Source organism: Python bivittatus, unplaced genomic scaffold (genome assembly GCF_059951505.1).
Source record: "Python bivittatus isolate LINGU-HERP-01145 unplaced genomic scaffold, Pbiv_v1 ctg000580_np1212, whole genome shotgun sequence".
In the NCBI taxonomy this organism is placed as follows: Eukaryota; Metazoa; Chordata; class Lepidosauria; order Squamata; family Pythonidae; genus Python; species Python bivittatus.
The window spans coordinates 22,364,707-22,386,183 of NW_028277087.1; the positions used below are offsets into that span (position 1 = coordinate 22,364,707).

The 21,477-nt window shown below is 38.5% G+C and overlaps 1 protein-coding gene across 7 annotated transcripts in view; it reads left to right on the forward strand.

Moving 5' to 3' along the window:
* Positions 1-20,889, forward strand: part of BRF1 (BRF1 general transcription factor IIIB subunit) — a 231,271-nt gene extending 210,382 nt beyond the window's left edge. For 4 of the 7 annotated variants that reach the window (XM_088149756.1, XM_088149757.1, XM_088149758.1 and 1 more), the window contains 3 exons: positions 7,770-7,821; positions 12,264-12,432; positions 18,336-20,889. In XM_088149756.1, coding sequence (XP_088005882.1) covers positions 7,770-7,821; positions 12,264-12,432; positions 18,336-18,373 — 259 coding nt within the window. In that variant the 3' untranslated portion in view covers positions 18,374-20,889. The remainder of the gene's footprint in view (positions 1-7,769; positions 7,822-12,263; positions 12,433-18,335) is intronic. The other 3 variants (XM_088149755.1, XM_088149754.1, XM_088149753.1) reach the window with 3 other exon arrangements.
* Positions 20,890-21,477: the final 588 nt, after the last annotated feature.

The following is a 21,477-nucleotide window of genomic DNA, read 5'->3' on the forward strand; positions in this document are numbered from 1 at the left end:
GTTCTGCATTCTAGATTTTTTTTTAAAAAAATCTACATTCATTTCCTCTGAATATATACACTTTTGAAAACAGTGTCTCCAGGGATAGACGTTGCTACGCAGGTTCTCCAAATATGCACATTTTGGGTCAGAAATTGTTTCTAGACCTTCAGATTTATTTATTTTCTTGTTTGTTCAGAATCTATTTTTATGTCAGTTTGTGCCATGAAAGATTTAGCTTGGGTCGGTCATACTTTTTCACATGAAAAGTAGTCTGCAATGATTTTTCTGACATTTCTAATATATAGTAACAAACATTACAGTATAGCTCTTCTTGGAGAGTAGAATATTCTGTGTCTCTTTTCTGGTGAAGGCGCCAACCCATACTACTTCCTCTAAAGCAAGTGTCACCAGATTCTAGTTGCCCTGAGGGCATATTCAACAGCTTACTCCTAATTGGGAGAAGAACAGTTTCTCTTGGATATTCTCAGGGGATGTGGTTTCTTCTACCATGTCAGGTACCTTCAACACGTTCTGATAATAACATAAATTAGTATAAGCATGACTGTTATTTTTAAAATGAACATCCTTTAACATGTTTTTTACTGATGTGTAATGAAGTGCAAATGCTACTGATCACCTTTTGGCTATTTATGCTGGAGTTACCTCTTGCTCTCTTGATAGATTGTACCTTTGCTCTCTAAGTACATATTACAGCTGAGGTAAATGGTTCCCTGCTAACCATGGTTAGCAAATAGTGAATGTGAAAGAGAAGTTGCACCAGAATAGCCCTGAAGAATATTCTGAAATCTACTTTAAATCAGATGTTAATTAGTATGCTCCAGACTTAAAACATCAAGCTATATAATGGGTAAGAGGCACGGGGGTATTAGTTTCATGGAGAAGGTAGTGGAGAGAGATTTGTTAAAAGGAAGCCAGTATTGCTTGTTGTATATCCCATATTTGTATTACAGAACCAAGTTGAACAGTATCTTTAGTTCTGAAAGACATTCAGCAGAGGGTTCTGGCCAGGATTCTGAATAGGTAGCAATTTAGGGGTCCTGGTGAACACTTTTTGTCTGGCTATTGAAAGGGAATATGACCCTGCTTCAATTGGATTTCTGAGTCACTGTTGATATGGTGGAATCAGCAGATCCTTTTAGGAGAATTGGTTCAGCCCCTGAATATAAGCTTCCTGCCATTTTTAAAAATACATTTCTAATATTGACCAAAATGCAATGATGATGATGATGATAACTTTCAGTCCTATTTCAGCTCTACTTTTCCTCTCACATGGGAATTCGTGGTACTTTAACATTTTGCCTTCTCTGTCCTGGTTCCCTATTGCCATTTCCAAAACTTTAAAAATACTTTGGAAAGTGGACAATGCAATCAACGGGATTTATTCCCAGATAGTGTGACATAGAATTGCAACTTGGATTTTGGAATCATTTTAAAGAACGCTAGTGGGCAAGACAGTGTTACCTATACAGTCTAAGAGCAGAAGAACAGTGTGACTCTTGCATCTCATCTTCCCCTCCTGGCAGGTTTTGGGCAAGGTGTGTGTGGAGGGGAGAAGGATTATTCTCCTGTTGAAAATAGCAGGAACCCCATGGCTGTTATTAATTCTTTGATGTTTGAGAATTTGCCTTTCTGACTTATAAAACAAAACACCAATGTTTAATGGGGGAAATACTCTGTATTATAGATGTATAAGTAACTATTGGTAGGTGTACATTTATCACAAAATGACAGTAAATCTGAAGAAGAAGGAGAATTGGATAGTGGGCTGTTCCAACTTTTTAAAATTGTTATTTTTAATGTATTGAATTCCCTGCCTTGTATGTTAAGGGTGGCTTACTGTAATTACAATGCAGAGAAAATTCAGCTGTAATCACAACCTACAAAAGCATCCCATTGCATATTCACAGTCCCAAGATGTCTGTGTATCTCAAACACACACACATCCTTCATCTAAATAAGCCTCTGAAGAACCCTGGAGAGTTTTCTAGTGCATTAAGACGGAAAGAATAAACAAAACTTATTTGGTCACTCTGGAATGTAGGTCCTAAATCTCGCCTTCATTGGGGAATCTGTATTACTCCAGAAATGGATGGTTCCTATAAGATAGGAAGCAAGCATTCTTGGGAAAAGTCATTCCTTATATTTATAGTAAACACAAAAGTATAGCCTTGTTTGATTCCCTTAGACTGTCAACTGCTTATGAATTTTAATGCAGCTTTCAGGCAAACTTCCCTGCAGGCCTACCAATACTTTCAATTTTAATATTCGGATACCATGGTAAATTTAAGGTCTTCATACATGTGCTTTGATCTGATTCCCCATAATGTAGTGATTTCTTCCCTGATCCCCCATTAAAATACTGAAGAATGGCTTAGAAGGAAACCCAAGTGTGAGGAAGAATTGGGATGGAAAATGACCGACATTACTTTTAAAAGTTATCTATAGATGCTTTGGGTTTTTAACAGAAACAAGGCAGTCTTTTCTGTTTGAAGAAAGGGGAAAAAAATCCAGGCTTTCCATAAGAATTGGATCATTTTTTGTTTTTTGTTTTTTTTAGGAAAGGTAATAGAGCAGCCACTTCAGTGGCTCACCTGACTTCCTCTTCTCTGTTCTTGAGCAGGGAAGGAAGGGAAGAAACTTGCAATCCTTCAGGAATCAGCATGCAGCCAGATTGTTGAGGGCTTCCTTCTCTACCCTTTTTTCTCCTTTCAAAACACAAATATTATTTCTTTTTTAGATTTTGCATATTTTACATGGAACATGGGTTTGAAAGATAGGACAGGTATAGCTGCATAATAAAGGCCATTTGACACATTCAGGTTACAGTTAGCCAAGGTTTAGCACCGTGGAAATGCTTGGCTGTCAGCTGCAACCCATCTGGATGCCTAGAGGACCAAACTTAACCTGTGCTGTTCACATATAAAGCAGGGTGAGGATGGACCAAAAATATAAGCCATTGGTGCTGTCATCAGTCCTGGTTTGGGCCAAGCCCAAATGTATCTATGGGGTATACATATTTATCACATTTGTGTTGTAGATTTTTAAGTGTACACTTTAAATACTTATAAGCTGTTACATATGTTCACATTAGCTTCTCTATCAGAAGTGCTTCTTGCAGCTCCTCCTCCCCATTTTCTAAAGTTAGATGGGTTAGCAGGTCTTGGCATCTTGTACATGGAATGCTCTCTCCAGGAAGACTTGCTTATACACATTTTGTTTTGTTTTATTTATATCCTTCCTCGTCCACCAAATATAGTACTCAGAATGGCTAACAATAACATTAACTATGCAGATAAAAAAGAACTATAATGAAAATATTAAATTCTATTAAAATATAATGTAAAACACCTCAGTATAATAGAAACAAATGACACTAATATCTTTCTACTATTCTCTACAAGATGTAGCAATAATTGTGTCTTGTTGCACCTTGAAGACCAATATATTTTTTTGTGCCATCTAAATTTTTGTGAGCCTGTTCCCTTAATCAAGAGCACAAAGTATTAATTCTCAGTAGCATGGCATTATATAAAAAGAGAGAAGAATTTATTTGTTAGTCATATTCTGTATTTGAATGGGAGTGTATATGTTTGTCTTTTTCTGCTCTGGTTTATATTTCTATTTGCTGGAATTTTATGGTTTTTATTTATTGTAATGCCATTCTGAGACTATTTTTATTGAAGAACAGTCATTATTCATGTTATGAATGAATAATGTAGACCTTTTGTCATTAAAATTAGAATTTTGCTGGGTGACATGCCATGATTTCACTATGAGGTAGTTGTTTGTTGCTGAGCTGTAGTTACATGATCTTTGTTCACAAATAATTCTTGTCAGAGTATCCTTTTGTTTTCTGTTCTTTGTTTTTCATTTTGTACAGGTTTTGCACGTAAGGCTAGTAGTTCAACACATTGTTTTATATTTGAGTTTTACATCCTTAGCAGTTAGGCCTCAGGCCAGGGTACAGTATAGAAGCTGCATTGGTTGTGTTTGTGGATGACCCGTGGAGAGACTGGGATCAGGGATTGCAATCGTCCTAGTCCTCTTTGAACTCTCAGCGGCTTTCAGGACTACTGACCATGGTATCCTTCTGGACCACTTCTGAGGGATTGAAGAGGGACGACATGGTTTCACTGTGGTTCTCCTTTGTGAGGGGGCAGTTCTAGTTGGTGGTAGTGAGGGGATGATGGATCTGCTCAGAGACTTCTGCTTTGTGGAATGCCTATCCAGTTCTTTGTAACATCTACATGAAACCACCAGGGAGGCCATCTGTCTGCAGGAGGTCTGGTTTTGCCAAATGTTGATGATACTCAGTTTTACATCTTGTCCCTGGGCCAAACAGACAATGCAATATTCATTTATTTATTTAGATTTATGTGGCTGCCCATCTCACTATAGTGACTCTGGGCAACTAACAACAGCTAAAAAACCTATCATGACCGCCAAGGTAAAAACAGATCTAATGAACCAAAAATGCCCCATGGGCTCCAACAAACCCCTGACTTCTGTGCTGGGAGCACATCCAAGTCTTCAGTGCTTTTTGAAAGGCCAGAAGGTCGGAGCCAATATAATGTTGAAGGATATAGTGTTTCAAAGGGCAAGCGCTGTGACAGAAAAGGCCTGCTTCCTGAGTCCGCAAGATGAAATTCTTTAACTGACAGGCCCGCAGCATGCCTCTCCTGCTAAATCTGATGGGAGAGGTAGAAATAATTGGGGAGAGGTGGTCCTGCAGATAACCCAGTCCCATGCCATGAAGTGCTTTATAAGTGACAACCAGCACCAAGAATTGTATCTGGAAGCATACTGGGAGTCAGTGCAGTTCATGGAGCAGAGGTGTAACATGGGCATGCTGAGGTGCACCCATAACTGACCATGCTGCCACATTTTCAACCAGCTAAAGCTTCTGGATGTTCTTCAAGGACAGCTTCATATACAATGCATTGCATTAATCCACTCAGGAGGTGGTCAAAACATGAATGACCTCGAGCAGAGTCTCCTCATCCAGGAAATCATTTTATTCTGATGATTATTTTGAGTTTTAGCTGTCCAGAGCTTTCAGGAATGGGTAACATATAACCAAAGCAAATAAATAAATAAGCAAATAAATAAATCCTGAGTGTATTTCAGTATATTGCTACATATTCTGTTTGGTGGGATCCAGGCAACAGTATGGTAGTTTTCAAGATTGTATCTAAAATTGTGTGATACTTTGGCCAAGATGTCCCAAAACTGATTGGATTGGATTGGATTGGATTGGATTGGATTGGATTGGATTTGAATGGCCACCCATCTCACCTAAGCGACTCTGTGAAAGGCTTGATTAAATCAAATCCATGATGGATGGTGGAGGTCAATATCTGTAGACCCATCTGCTGCCAGGTATGACATATGGAAGATCGCAACTTGAAATGTAAAAGGAATAAAAAGAGCATGAATAAGGAGGGAAAAGAAAGAAGGGAAAATAGATACATTATGTGAAACTATGAAATTGAAAGGATGTAATAGATCTGAATAGGCCTGATCTTGTGAGTGAGATTGATGAACACATGCAGGGAAATGGAAGTTAGAAATTTAATGATAAATAGGTAAAACAGATGTCGGAAAATATGGATTGGGGCCATCTAGATTGCTGTAAGTGCATATGAAAGCTGGAATTAATAGGCAGTTAATACTTGCATCTTAAGCTGCAGTGGGTGGAGTTAATGGAAAAACCAGAATTGAATTTGAAGAAAAATATGAAACATTCTGAAAAAACTCAATCCAAAGTGCTGGTTTCAAACTATATTCTTTATGGCTTGGCTTCCTTAGTAGCCAAAGATTGCCCCATAGAATCATAAAATCATGAAGTTGGAAAGGACCTTAGAAATCATTTAGTCCATCCCTCTGCTCAGTGAAGGGTTCATCAGAGCATCTGTGGCAGAAGACCATCCAATCTCTGTTTGAAGATCTCCAGTAAAGGAGAACTCACCACTTCATTTAGTAGCGTATTCCACTGGCTGACAGCTTGTAGACTTATAAAGTTCCTCTCGACATCAACCTGAACTGTATAGTTTTAACTCACTGGTTTCTGGTCTTGCTCTCTGGGGCAGTAGAGTATAACTCCACTCTCTCTTCTGCATGACAACTCTTCAGATATTCTCAGTCTCCCCTTAGTCGTTTCCTTCAAGAAGAGCTGACCTTTCCAGCCTGCTCATACATGCCCATGAACACATACATACATATGAGGCAGGACTACCTTTGCTTCATTTGTCTGAAACAGCCTTCCCCTGGAGATTTGAATGGTCCCCTTTCTGCTGGTGTACAGGAATACAATTAACACAGTAGAATTTTTTATCTGTCACATAGACTATGCATGCTGGAGTTGGTTTATGGTTTAATTAGTATTAATTTTATGTATTTGTCTTATGAATATTTTGATTTTAATGATGTCAGCTACCAGGAGTCATTTCAGAGTATGCTGGTATGCAAAGAAGAAAACAAATAAAATTTGTGCCAGGCAGGGGATTTACAGCAGGTCATTGGAAGGATGGGAATGTTTATTACACACTTCTTGACTTAGAGCAAGTATATGATAATGTAATAGGCTTGAATTATAGAATGTTTTGCATGAATATGGAGTTGAACACTGGTTGCTGATTGCTGTAAATGGTATATGTTAGAAGTGAAGCATTCCTGAAAATAAGTGGAATGTTTATTGAGTGGTTCAACATTGAGCTGGGAATTAGACAAGAGTATGTGATGTCTTCTTGGTTGTTCAGCACATTTGTGAATAAATAAAAAAGAAATGCTTGTGGTAAAATAAGGGGTATGTTGGTCTGGGATTTTAATATACCAGTACACCTACATATACAAATCCATGGTGGGTTGGTTTAGGATCTGAATGATTTGCAGTTATTGTTAGATTATATGATGAGAAGTATGGATCTGAAAATGATGAATCAAACAGCAGGCTGATTGTGTTTGACAGTTGAACTGTAGGGAACAATTGCATATAGTGAAAAACTAATACTTGTTTTAAATATATAAATGCTGGTAGAAGAATAGTGGATAGTATGTAGTGTGTAGCAAGGAATGAATGTTCATCAAAAGAAGCAAAAATGGCTGTGTGAAAGAGTGTGCTTTGGCCTACTTTGTTATATAGTAGAGAAAGTTGGATATGTCAAGAGAAAATACAATTGAATGCAGTGGGAATGGGGTACTTTAAAAGTGCATGAGGTAAACCAAGAGATAGTCAAGAATGAATGGATGCTGGATGAATATGGTTTGGATGCAGAAGTTATTGATTAGTGAAGATAAAGTAGGTTGAGGTAGTTTGGCCTTACAAGAAAAATGAATGGGGAGTGAATTCCAACACAAATGAAAGAGGAGTAAATGGATCAAAAGTAGGAGAAAATTGAGAAAGCAGGAGTTAGATAGAGTTGATGGGATCATTAAAGAAGAGAGAGGTGAGAAGTTTAAAGAACAAAAGACAATGTATGGATTCAGTGAGAGCAATGATAGAAAGGTATGGAGAGTTACAGTGAGTGGTATTGGTGCAAAATAGTTATAACTATGTTTCCTTCCTTTTTCTTACATTTTTTCTTCAATTTCTTTACTATTTCTTATTCCTTTTACTGTGCTCAGCATAAAATTGCTTACACCAAAAGAGTATAGCATGATGGATATGTATATTTACTTGTATGGGTAACATTTGTAGAATAAATGGATCAAGTTTCTTTCTGTTCTGTATCAAGAGCCTAACATCTTTTAACTCTTCTTTCGTGTAGGCTAAGACCCTTGATTTCGACACAGCTAGCCAAAAAGCCGGCCACAGAAGAGGTATAGTATTGATTTGAACATTATTTCATTTGCAAAATCTGGAGAATCCTGTGCGATTTATCATCACACTTCTCCTTTCAGAATCAGCTTCACCCTTATGCTAAATATATTATAGAGCAGAAGTACAGAATTCACATGCAGCCTCAGGTTTAGCCTCTAGAATAAATCCAGAAGTTTGCTGCTGAAGCATGTTTTTTTTAATATAACAGAAAGAGAACGTAATTAAATGCATATAATGTATTCATATTAATGGTTTCAATTAATGTAATTCATTAAGCTTAAACTTAATTTTGTCCTGGCCATAACAAGTTCTTAGTCTTGACTCCACTCAACCTTTGGACTGTGGCTTTTGGCACAAAACTCAGAGCCAGCTGTAGGGCCTTATAACTCTAACACTAACCCCAGAGCACCTCTGAGTAAAACAGGGAACCTCCTTTCTTTTTTCCCCACTGTGTCAGAAATGATAACTGCTGTATACCTTGAAAGTACATGGTATGTGTTGCTATGTCAATTATCTCTTCCCCAGTATTCATCTGTGAACTCCTGCACTGTTTTGAACACCCGCTAGTTAATTTGCTTAATGAGCAAACGTGTACCACATAGCCTACCAGGTGGTACAGAATACACATGTCCTCCTCACAAGTTTAAAAGCTATTTGTTGTTTGGGTCATCTGTGGAAATTGACTCAGGAAGTTCTGTTGAAAAATGTCTTTGACAGTTTTATCTTTAAAATGACAGAAAATGCTTATTTCTGCTACAACCAACCCCCTCCAGAATAGTTTGTGCTTTTACTGGTTAGAAATCTCCCCCCAACCCAACTTTTATGCTGTTCTCATTAGAAAAACCTGCACATTTCTAGTATGCAGACATTTGGGAAATGGACATGATAATTAGCAGAAGGTCACGCTTTAATTAAGGCTGTGCAGTTTTTAAAATAATAGTTCAATTGTAGCTTCTTTAAATTCAATCATTCTTCTGTGAAAATGTACAAGAGGAATGGAAATTCTTGCATAACAATTAATATAAATTGGGATACTGCTACTCCTGCATCTGTTTCTCCTGAAACCTGGATTCTCTATAGTGCTGTACTGGAATTCTTGAGTTGTGTTATTTTTCTGGCCATTATTGATAGGCAGTGATAGATATAGATGAATATAGATATCCCAGGAGAAGAGCTTTCTCTGCCGTTGCCCCCACTCTCTGGAATATTCTCCCCCCAGAGGTGCAGTGGGTTCCTACCCTCCCAGCTTTCCAGAAAGAACTAAAGACCTGGCTCTGCCAGCTTGTGTGGGGCATTAAGAGTTTTAATCCTGGGGGTGGCTGGCACCCTGATGATGCTCTCTGAGCTACTCGCCAATTATCATCAATTCTTGGAATGTATTTATTATTTACTTAAGACTTATTATATTGTATTTTTAATTAATTTTATCTTCTCTGTAAACCTCCCAGAGTCACTTTTTAATGAGATGGATGGTGACAAATTTGATAAATAAATGAATAAATTGAACTATATAGATATACATTGGTACCTTGGGTCACGGACTTAATTTGTTCCATGATTCTGGTCGCGACCCGAATTGGTCGCGACCCGAATCAAATTTTCCCATAAGATTCAATGTAAATACGGTTAATCCGTTCTGACCCCTCCGAATTTGGTCGCCAACCGATTTTGGTTGCATCCCGAATCAAATTTTCCCATAAGGTTCAATGTAATTACGGTTAATCCATTCTGAACTATATGTATTTTTTTTTAAAACCACAAAAATATGAAACAAAATACAGTACAGTGCAGTACGAAGAGAGAGAACGCTAACCTTGCTTGAGGCGACTTCTGGCGTGGAGGACAGGAAGGCGGGTGGGGAGGCAGTTATTGCTTGGAGGGAGAGTCCCCCTCCCTACAGGAAGCCACGACCACGTGTCACGGCAGGGAAAATGGCCGTGGATCCTGTTCGTCACCCGATGCGTAGTTCGTGGATGGAAGCAAAATTTTGCGAACGGTGCTGTTCATGACCCGAATTGGTCATGAACAGAAGCGTTTGTGACCCGAGGTACCACTGTAGTTATAGGTATAACTATAGATATAACTATTATAGTTCAACTCATGTGGCACCAGCTTGGGGAAGGCTATTCTAGTTCCCATATTAGCTTTTTGTTGGCAGATCAAATCACATTTCAGTTTTAAATGGCTAGTGACATGATTATTCCAGATATTGTTATTCACTATCATTTTTCTCTTTAAATGTCTATTTATAGAATGTATTTTTTGGGCTAATACCATTAAACCAAAACTATAGCTTAATGCAACATAACCTAACAGAGTAAAATCCAAATTAATTAAACCTAACTAATCAGCATTAGACAGATCAGCAAAGCACCCAAGCAATTGCTCTCAAATAATCTCTGGAATTACACAATTTTTCCTGGCACTGAAAGTGTAACGGGTGAGAGCAGAGCAGATGGTCCAAGAAGGAGTTCCACAGTGTAGATACTGCTTGGAGAAGGCCCTGTCTTGGATGAATCCCAGTCAGCAACAGCAGTCTGAGATTCATTCTCATGATACTATCCTTACTATAAAGAAAGTCCATAACAGTCACTAGGCTGACTAAGTGATGCATTTCATGATTATTTTAAGGTAATTTCTTATGATACCTTAGTACCAAATGCACACAAAAGTTATAGATGTTGTACGCATGCATAAATTGCTGTTTATCCCATTAAGGTGCCCACAAACTGAATTAGTTTTTCTTTGTGATGCTCACTGTGTGTTTTGAATGGGAGGTAATGTCTTTCAGTAATTCCTGTGCTATGTATGATGCAGATTGTCATATATAACCATTGAAAGGGGATTTAAAGCATTGTAAAAATAATCCATTAGTTATTCAGCCTTAATGTTCTAGATGCTATTATTTTTTCAGTAATATTCCTCCTCCTTTTTAATGCTATTGCTAGCTATTGTCACATTTTGATTTAAATTCTGTGGTTGGAACATGGAACTACTAGAAATCTAATAGTGGTTACATGTCATTATTTTAAACTGATATCTCTCTCCTTCAAAATGGCTCATTCCCTCAGTGTGATGATTGGGAAACAGCAATAACCTTATTCTATGTGTGCAACCTTTTGTTGAAATTATAGGCTACTTTTAAGTACTATTGTTATACAGAACAATAAATATTATTAGCTATTTATTTCAACCACAAGTAATATTTGTCTCTTCATTAGAACCTGTTAATTGTTGAATATATCTTTTTTTATTTTCCGCTATTCGTGGGGTGGTGCAGTCTCTGGAGCTCCAGATACCATAAATGGTCTTCATTCTTGTGGAGGAATTCCACAGTTGAATCTGCTTGCAAATTTTTCTTTCAGTTCTGCATCTAACAGTTTTTCCTTAGGAAGGTTTTAATTTTTGCTCATTAGCCAATATATAGAGAAAGCAGATTTCCTGCTGGTAGAGATTCTTTTGAACAATGTGAGGTACCTCAGCAGCGTTCTCTTGGTTTCCAAATTGCTGGCATTGCATAACAATTAATGTAAACTGAGTTGCTTTGTACATAATAAGGTTATTTATATAGTATGGTTTACTCTAGAGATATCAAGCCAGATGTTGAACTACAATACTCATCATATGTGACTGTTGGTTGGAGTTGAAGGCTAGCACATTCTACATTTTCATTTACATTAGTTGATGCTCTGTTTCAGCAAGTGGTTTGCCAGTTGAAGTGGTTTCAATTGCCATTACAGTTGAAACATGGCTTTCCAAAATCTTAGGCAGAGCTCTTTCCTAGTCCCATTTTCTAAGATCTTTTGATACCACTTGAGACTTTTTGCATTCAAACTATGTACTGTTCCATTGAAAAGAGACCCTTCTAATTAAACAGTTTGATGCAAAATTGCATAATGAGTTATTGATTCTCTTTCTAATTACAGCTGAATACTGTCTAATTCATTAGAAGTTATGCATATCATTTTTGATGTTCTGCTTATATAAAGGAGATTTCCTGCATCTGATTGCTTTGGCTAAAGCTAAATTTTACAGAGAATAATAAAAGAAACTCCCTTTCTTGCATGTTTAGTCATCTTCATACCATTTTATCCATGCTTTTAAATACCAGAATTACCAAAGAGCAGTAATATTCCTCAGGAAACCTATAATAGCCTTCTTGCATCTGATGTCTCTCCAGATGTGTTGAATTACAATCTCCATCATCTTTCAGCCATCATGATTTTAGCTATTCTGACTGAGTAGAATGGAGTTCATTATCTACTACATTTAGTAGGCACAAGATTGGGGAAAACTGAGATAACACCTTCTTAGCTTGAAGCTTTCATAGAATGACAATTTAAAGTGAGCAAAACAAGTTAATTTTTCTTTCTTAGTTGGGTTTTTTAAGGGAAAAGGTGAGAGGTGAGGATTTTTAAAAATAACTTTTCTTCCTTTGCAGGTAGTCTTTCCAAGTACTCAGGCAGATACTGAAAAGGTTGAAAAATCAGGAACTGTGCTGGTGGAAACTGGGCCAGTATCTTATAACCATGAGGAGGATGTGGAAGAAGAAGAAATTGAAGAGGAGGAGGATCACTGTGTGAGCGCCCTTAAACTAATGGGAGGAAATGGTAGGCTGATTTGTGCATCTTAAGACCCCCCTATCAAAGAGGATCTCCACTTCCCAAGGAATCTATAATAGTGTCCCATACTGTATACTTATGAGAATATCTGTGTGGCTGCTTCTTCTCTACCTTTCACCAGCACACATAGTAGAAAGATCCCATAGGACTGTTCAGGTCAAATAATGGAAAATGGGGAGGGGAGGGGAATTTCAAGCTGCTGTGCTTCCTCTGACTTTGATTCTTGTTTACATGGCAAATACAAACCATTGTTTGCTGGTTTGAGGACATTGCCAAATGAGGATATAAAACAATAATTGGAAGTGAATGGAAGAGAGAGCATGTGAGTGTTCCTAACTCCTGATTGACATAAAGCACAGTCATGATTTGGCCTTGTTTCATACTCCTGGTGAAGAATATGTAAGTAATCTATAGGGGAACCTGTGCCTAGAGTGCAAGAGCAAGCTGGGGTTCCAAAATAGAAATAAGTTGGGAATGCTGGGGTTTCCCCTAAAGATCGTTTGGGGAGAAGTGAACTTCAAAGTATTCTACTATGCAACATTGTTGCATCTGTAAATAAAGCACAAATATTAGAAAATGCCATAAGCCACCTGTAACCTCCTTCCAAAGATAATTGTACCTGGATAAATGCTGCAATCTCTGAAACTTCTTAGGACTCAAGAGAGTTCCATATAGGCTCTGTAGCCCACCTGTCCAGTCCACAGAGCCTTTCCCCAAACACCACTCCTCATCTTTCTTTGTATGGAGAGGTAGCAGCAATTACTCCAAACCTTCTCCTGTGCAGGAGAAAAATAGTTACTTCCTCCATTTGCAGGAAAGAAACTAGGAGGTTTCTCTGCATATAGGAAATGTTTGCCTTTTAATCATTCAACTGTAGACTGGAGTACTTCCACCCTCCATCTGAGCAGAAGATGGTGGAAAAAGAAAGGGCTACTGGGCAGATTCAGTGACCCCTGTCCCTGGTGTATAAGGTGGTAAAGTAGTATTTTTAAAATAGTAGATATCTAGAGATTACTCCTTTATTGTAGCAGTTTACTCCCTAGCAGGATAGGATTTATGAAACTGTAAAAATAGATGACAGAAACATTGGGAAAATAGATATGTGCAGTCTGGAGAAATCCAGCATTCATATGAAGAGTTATCCATTTAAGCTAAGAATCTGCAGCTGGAGGCCCAAGATATTGCCCCCTTCTAAGGGACCAAAAAAAGAAAAGGCAATGAAAGGGGGGTAGCATTTGTTGCTATAGAACTCACCTGTCAGATATATTGGGGTGTGGAATATGAAACTTTGGTTTCCATTCTTAACTCTGTTCTCCAGATGACTTTAAAAAATAATTAAATGAACAAGTATATAGAATATCAACTAACATTTAATGCTTTTTAATAAACAGACGATAGCATCTGGTTTTCCAAGCATAAATAACAATCATAAAAATTTCTCCCAAAAGCCAGTAAATAGTATTCAATAACTGCTGGGAGAACTAAGGGTATACCTCTGTTTGAACTACAATATGATTGTGTATTGAAGCTTCTCATTACAACATAAATATGTACATATAGCCAATGACTTGATGTGGAACATACTAATTGTGAGGTCTGACAGTGTCATGGGGAGATGGCTGAGTGGAGTGTTGATTATTTACTGTGTAAGTTTCTCAATACCCCTAATTTACCAGTGGATGCTGATTTCAACTTTTGTGCAAGGTCTATAGAATAATCATAACAGATTGGCTTGATTTGAGTGGAAAGAAACTATGCAAACTATAGGGAACTCTTTTTCCTATGGCATATGCAATTATATTTGCATTATCAAAACACTGTGCCCCACTGTCAAAAAAGTATTTAGTCAGCCACCAATTGTGCCAGTTCTCCCACTTAAAAAGATGAGAGAGGCCTGTAATTTTCATCATAGGTATACCTCAACTATGAGAGACAAAATGGGGGAAAAAATCCAGAAAATCACATTGTCTGATTTTTAAAGAATTTATTTGCAAATCATGGTGGAAAATAAGTATTTGGTCAATATCAAAAGTTCATCTCAATACTTTGTTATATATCCTTTGTTGGCAATGACAGAGGTCAAACGTTTTCTGTAAGTCTTCACAAGGTTTTCACAAACTGTTGCTGGTATTTTGGCCCATTCCTCCATGCAGATCTCCTCTAGAGCAGTGATGTTTTGGGGCTGTCGCTGGGCCACACAGACTTTCAACTCCCTCCAAAGGTTTTCCATGGGGTTGAGATCTGGAGACTGGCTAGGCCACTCCAGGACCTTGAAATGCTTCTTACGAAGCCACTCCTTCGTTGCCTGGGCGGTGTGTTTGGGATCATTGTCATGCTGAAAGACCCAGCCACGTTTCATCTTCAATGCCCTTGCTGATGGAAGGAGGTGTTCACTCAAAATCTCACGATACATGGCCCCATTCATTCTTTCCTTTACACGGATCAGTCGTCCTGGTCCCTTTGCAGAAAAACAGCCCCAAAGCATGATGTTTCCACCCCCATGCTTCACAGTAGGTATGGTGTTCTTTGGATGCAACTCAGCATCCTCTCTCCTCCAAACACGACGAGTTGAGTTTAGACCAAAACGTTCTACTTTGGTTTCATCTGACCATATGACATTCTCCCAATCCTCTTCTGGATCATCCAAAGGCTCTGTAGCAAACTTCAGACGGGCCCAGACATGTACTGGCTTAAGCAGGGGGACACGTCTGGCACTGCAGGATTTGAGTCCCTGGCGGCGTAGTGTGTTACTGTTGGTAGCCTTTGTTACTTTGGTCCCAGCTCTCTGCAAGTCATTCACTAGGTCCCCCCATGTGGTTCTGGGATTTTTGCTCACCGTTCTTGTGATCATTTTGACCCCATGGGGTGAGATCTTGCATGGAGCCCCAGATCGAGGGAGATTATCAGTGGTCTTGTATGTCTTCCATTATCTAATTATTGCTCCCACAGTTGATTTCTTCACACCAAGCTGCTTGCCTATTGCAGATTCAGTCTTCCCAGCCTGGTGCAGGTCTACAATTTTGTTTCTGGTGTCCTCTGACAGCTCTTTGGTCTTGGCCCTAGTAGAGTTTGGAGTGTGACTGTTTGAGGTTGTGAACAGGTGTCTTTTATACTGATAACAAGGTCAAACAGGTGCCATTACTACAGGTAACGAGTGGAGGACAGAGGAGCCTCTTAAAGAAGTAGTTACAGGTCTGTGAGAACCAGACATCTTGCTTGTTTGTAGGTGACCAAATACTTATTTTCCACCATGATTTGCAAATAAATTCTTTAAAAATCAGACAATGTGATTTTCTGGATTTTTTCCCCCATTTTGTCTCTCATAGTTGAGGTATACCTATGATGAAAATTACAGGCCTCTCTCATCTTTTTAAGTGGGAGAACTTGCACAATTGGTGGCTGACTAAATACTTTTTTGCCCCACTGTATGCATGTCTGTATACGCTGCAAGAAAAAATGGTAGTAGAAGTATCAGTAGTAGTAAAAATAATAGCAGTATATAATTATTTCAAAGGCATTCCAAAATCTTGTGCATTTCTCAATTCACATATATTAATGATCTTATAACTGGACATACTTCTGCAGGTGCATAATTGACCCTGTATGCCTACTCACTGTATATCATCTGATAACAAAGTCATTTCTGTATTAGATGTTCAACAGACAAATATAAGAAAAGTCCTGCTGGATCAGTCCTAAGGATTATCTAGCACAGTGTTCCTTTTCACTCAGTGGAACCAGATGCTTGTGAGAATTTCACAAGAATAAGAGCCTTTCTCACTGTTGCCCCGGGCAACTGGTATTTATTTCATTGACCACTAAATAAATCATTAAGCAAAAATCTATAAACATTACAGCCATAAACTCAAGGTTCACCAGTAAAACAAATTGTGATCTTTACAATTAATTAAATGTATTTTTGAAAAAAGGCTGTTAACAGCTGTACTTCAGGTCACAAATGAAGCATGGATATGTGAGTAGTAGATTGAGTTTAAGACACGGAAGATCCAGATTCAGATTTTCCCAGTCACAACACTTGTCTCTTACCAAAATTTACCCAACTGGATGCTAATATATTAGTTATTTGTTGCAAATTGAGCACATTATTAAATCCAAACAAGCAAAGTTTTAAACAAACTACACATGCCAGCTGAGAACAGTGATTTGAACTGTTTTAACTTGATATTTAACTGAAAAATGCAATCTTAAAGCTTCAAAATTCATTTACAGGGGTGTTCAGATCACTTCCAATCTGCCTTGAATTGTTGATGAGTTGATGAGTTGATTTGGAGAAATCTGGTTTAATTTGCTAATACAGCTCCTGGCACCCTGCGCTCTGCCCTGTGCTCCACCAGCCTTGCCATCCCCAGCTGATTGTTGCCGTCTTCTTCCTCCCTTTGATGACAAGATGTGCCTGGCCCTTTGTGAGGCAGCTGCTGGCTGCACAAGCCCTTCTTCAAGTCGTGTGTGTCCTTCTCTTAAGTTGTGTGAGACCTTCCAAAGCCTGATGAGAAGGTCGTGCGTGGCCTCGGGACAAAGGCCTTGCATGTCCAGCAGCTCCCTTGTGAAGGGCCAGGATGGGCACGCCTCATCAGCAACAGGAGGAAGAAGACAGTGAAGCTAGCTGGGGGTGGCAGGGCTGGATAGTGCAGGGTGGCCAAAAGGGCAGCGATGGGAGGGGAGATAGGCAGGTGGGGGGAGTTGAACCGCTCCTGTGGTTGTAAGTGCAGGTGGGCTGCCAAACACCTGAATTTTGAACATGTGACCACAGGGGTAGTGCAGCGGCCATAACTTTGGGGACCATTCATTCAGTGCTGCTGTAACTGTGTATGGTCACTGAACAAATGGTAGTTAACTGAGGACTACCTGTATGATGTAATCTGATTCAGAAACTTGATTTGATTCAGATATTCAATTGCATTGCCTTTGAACTGAATCTCTGGATCAAAGTTCACACAAATCTGTTAGGTTATATGAAATATCTAAGAGCTGAAAACTGAAAAGTCTGAACCCATCTGGAGTACCATTTCTGCTTAACTATGGGAAAGTAATTTTATATAGAGGGCTAATTTGGTGTAGTGATTAAAGTTTCTGAGTTAGAAACTGGGAGGCTATGAGTACTAGTCCTGCCTTAGGCACAAAGCCAGCTGGATGACCTTGGGCCAGTCATTCTCTCTGAGCTCTGGGAAGAAGGCAGTGGCAAACCACTTCTGAAAATCTTGCCAAGAAAACTGGAGGGACTAGTCCAGGCAGTTGCCAGGAGTCAGTGCTGATTCGAAGGCACTTAAAAAAAAAAGTTTAACCATAAGGAAGAAATGTATTTGAATGACATAAAGGTAAAAGACAGACACCCAATAAGATGGGATGAAAATGAGGAAGAGGCTTCCTAAGATTTGAATTTCTAAAGAAGTAGGGAGAAAGGATTAGTTTTTGTAAGAGTACATACCTAGTATGATAGCGAAACCTGTGAAGTTAATGTCCATTATACTTGTGAATTAATTAAAACTTCAGTTAGCATAAATACGTCTAACAAGACTTTTTGTTAGAGCCCTTTATACCTTTAAGATATTTGATAGTTCACAAATTCTAGAAATTTCTTCACTTAGGACTTTGGTGACCTACTTTTCAGCTTTTGTTCTTTTAAAGTGCTTCAACTGACTGCATTTCTATGTGATTTATTTCTAGGCTTTCTTTTCCCCTGGTAGGGACAATTTTTGTACCTTTAGTGAACTATCTAACCCAGTGTTTTTCAACCTTGGCTGGGGAATTCTGGGAGTTGAAGTCCGCACATCTTAAAATTGCTAAGATTGAGAAACACTGGTCTAGTTTATGGTAGACTATCTTGAGATGTTATTGCTTCTAATAATTTTCCTTCCTTTCTTTGTTTTTAGATTATGGCTGTGATATGGAAGATGACGATGGGTATTAAACCTTTCTGTCTGCAAATGGAAATCGTGGGAGAAGCCACTGGTAGTAAAAACAACCTTTCCTGCCTTGGAAACAGATGTTCCATTTGCTATGGATTCCTGTCAGTTTCCATTGACCTACAGGCAGGCACTGGAGTTTGGCTTTGGAATACTTGAATTATGCTGGTCTTTGACCGTAATAAAGAGTTGATTGATTGATATTTGAAAGGTTTCTGATTTGGATCATGCTATAAGAAAAAGATTGACTGAAGCAGCAGTTCCAAGGAAGAGAGAAGAGCCAAATGGCTGACCACACATCACATTGGACTTACTATGTGGTTGACCTTGATTCAGTAATATATATTGCTGTAAGGATGCATACAAAGAATAATTGCTACAGAATGCTAGACCTCTGTGTGAATATATCTGAGACTTGAACATTTAGAATCCTCAATAGCAGAAGCTTGTTCCTGGTACAACATCCATGCTTCCATGCTGCAGACGTGATAATAAGTATCAAAATGGACAGACAGCTTCCTTTGGAAAACAAGCTCAAACATATTCTTTGTTTGTTTGTTCATACTATCCTAGGATCAGACCATTGCTTGCCTATAGTCTCTGTGCCAATATAGGACACCAGTTATATTTTTTGTTTTAATTCCTTTTAAAAAGTTGTTGTATTAGAGTGGAGACCTCATGGGTGTTGCTGTTGTTCAAAGCTTCTTTTGAGGAGAGTTATTCTGTATTCCAAGGAAACTGAGCTAGGTCTTCCTTTCACTCACTGCTACTATTAGAGATGGGGCAAGCAAAGGGTAGGCTGATGAGGAGGAAGGAAAGCTCAATAGATTAACATTTGACACTCATTCTTCTGACTGAGGACCATTTCATTTAAAAAATAAGATATTGCTTATCTCAGGGCAATCTCTGTTATCTTGGCAAAAGGGTCAGATTTGTCTCCAAGGTGATGCCTTTGTTTTGTTTTGTAGCAAGTAATTTCAAAACTTTTTTCTTTTTGATGTAATTTAATGTTATTTAATGGGGTCATTAAGGATGTATTTATAGTTCAACTGTGTTAAGAAGCTTCACCTATCACTATTTTATCAATTGATCAGTTGCTATAACTAGCAACCTCAGAAATGTAAAACAGACCAGTAGTTTCTGGTCCTAAATTCTGTAAGTCAGATCTTCCTTGATTCTCATCCCCACTGGACTACAAGTTGGATCTGATTCCTGTGACTTTTTTTTTTTTTTGCACCACTACTTTTATTTGTTATTAGAAACAGAAGTATTGATGCCACTTTTCATCCTCTGATGAACAAATAAGGGTATACCAAGTAGCTTTATGGAAAATAGATTCCTTCCTATTTAAACAAAAAACATCCAGTTTTTCATGTTGGTCTTCATTAGCCAAACTACCTCTTTTTGCTGTTGCTTAACTACACCGATTCAAGGCTGGGTGATGCTTTTAATTCTTCCTCTTGAAGAGTGAAGTGGAAACTAATTTCTTCCTTTGTTCCCAAGACCTGGATCTCAAATAGCAAACTGTGTCTTAATTATACTGCTTCAGATTACAAATGGGAATTCATGTGAGGAAACGGCATTCCATGCAAATGATCCTTTCCAGATAGGCAACTTAGCATGGTAGAGAGAAATACTAGCATTTACACAGAGAAGCTTTCAATCAATAACACTACACACAGAGAGTCACACTATGCTCGCAGTCTGAAATGGTTTGGGTCAGGTTTACCACTTTATTAAATTAAATCCAAGGTGCTGGTTAAAGCTTAGCAATATGTACAAGAAGAAGAAGAATATGGCTAGTCCAGTGGGCTATTCTTGTGTGGTGGGCATTTATCTTGGCACTGAATTACTATATTAGTACTTGTAAAATTACAGCTCTTTTTTCAATAGTACTTTGTCCACTTTTACTTTGATAAAGATTGTTATGGCAACATAATTTATTCACTGCTAGAGGAACAAGCAAAACAAATGCTTTTTTGTAAGCACTGAATTAGGAGTTTGCCAACAATTAGCTTGAGCAGCTGCTGCTTTGCCTTATGGCAGGGATGAGAAACCTGTATCCCTCCAGAAGTTGCTGAACTACAACTTTTGGCAGCCCCCGCCAGCATGGCCAATGGTGAGGGATGCTGGAGGCTGTCATCCAACACCATCTGGAGGACCACAGGTTTTGCATCTCTGTCTCATGAGTTCATTTGTTTCCAAAGAGATGTTCCAAAAGAGGTAAAACTTTTATTCAGTGATTTTACCACCTCACTTCTTTTGAGAGAATGAAAGTCTATCAGACTTCCCAATATAAACTGCTACTGCTTCGAAGAAGGTATTACGTTGCCAGAGGAAAAAAAAAATCTATGAAATCCATGATATCAGAATAAGATGGTAACTTAATGTTTATGTCCCAGATCAATTGCATAGTAACCCCACACCAAACCCCAATCTGCATTTATGTCAGTGTTGTCCAAACTTGGCCACTTTAAGATGAGTGGACTTCAACTCCCAGAATTCCCCAGCCAGCATGGGGAATTCTGGGAGTTGAAGTCCACTCATCTTAAAGTGGCCAAGTTTGGACAACACTGACTTATGTGGTTGGGTTTCTATATCTGGCATGGAATTCCCTTGGATTCCTTATGCAGCATGCAAGTTTCTTTTTCGGGTATGCTTCCTCATAACAGATTGATCCCATGGAGTTAGCTATGCATTGTAACCAATCCAATTACAGGTCTGGACTGCCAGTTACAGAACTGGAAGTGGGTGGGGCAGTGGCAAGATGGACAACCATGCAATCAACTCTTTTTAATCAAAGTTCTGAGTGGATCAGGGTTGGCCATCACTGTAGACTCAATAAGCATTTTTATTCTTGGATTGAAAAACAAGCCACAGAAGAAGTATAATTGGGAATGGGATCATTACTGCAGGGGCTTGTAATGTTGAACCCTTTCTCCTATTTAATTTTCTAATAAAAACATTGTTTTAGGGAAAGTTCATATATGCTTCTTTGCAATTCATTCCCGGAAGCTAGATCTTCCCTTTACATCACTATTCTGTTCTATATCTGCCTTAACTTCCAAGCCTCACAGCCTATTTTTTTGGAAAGATAAAGAGATGGGAG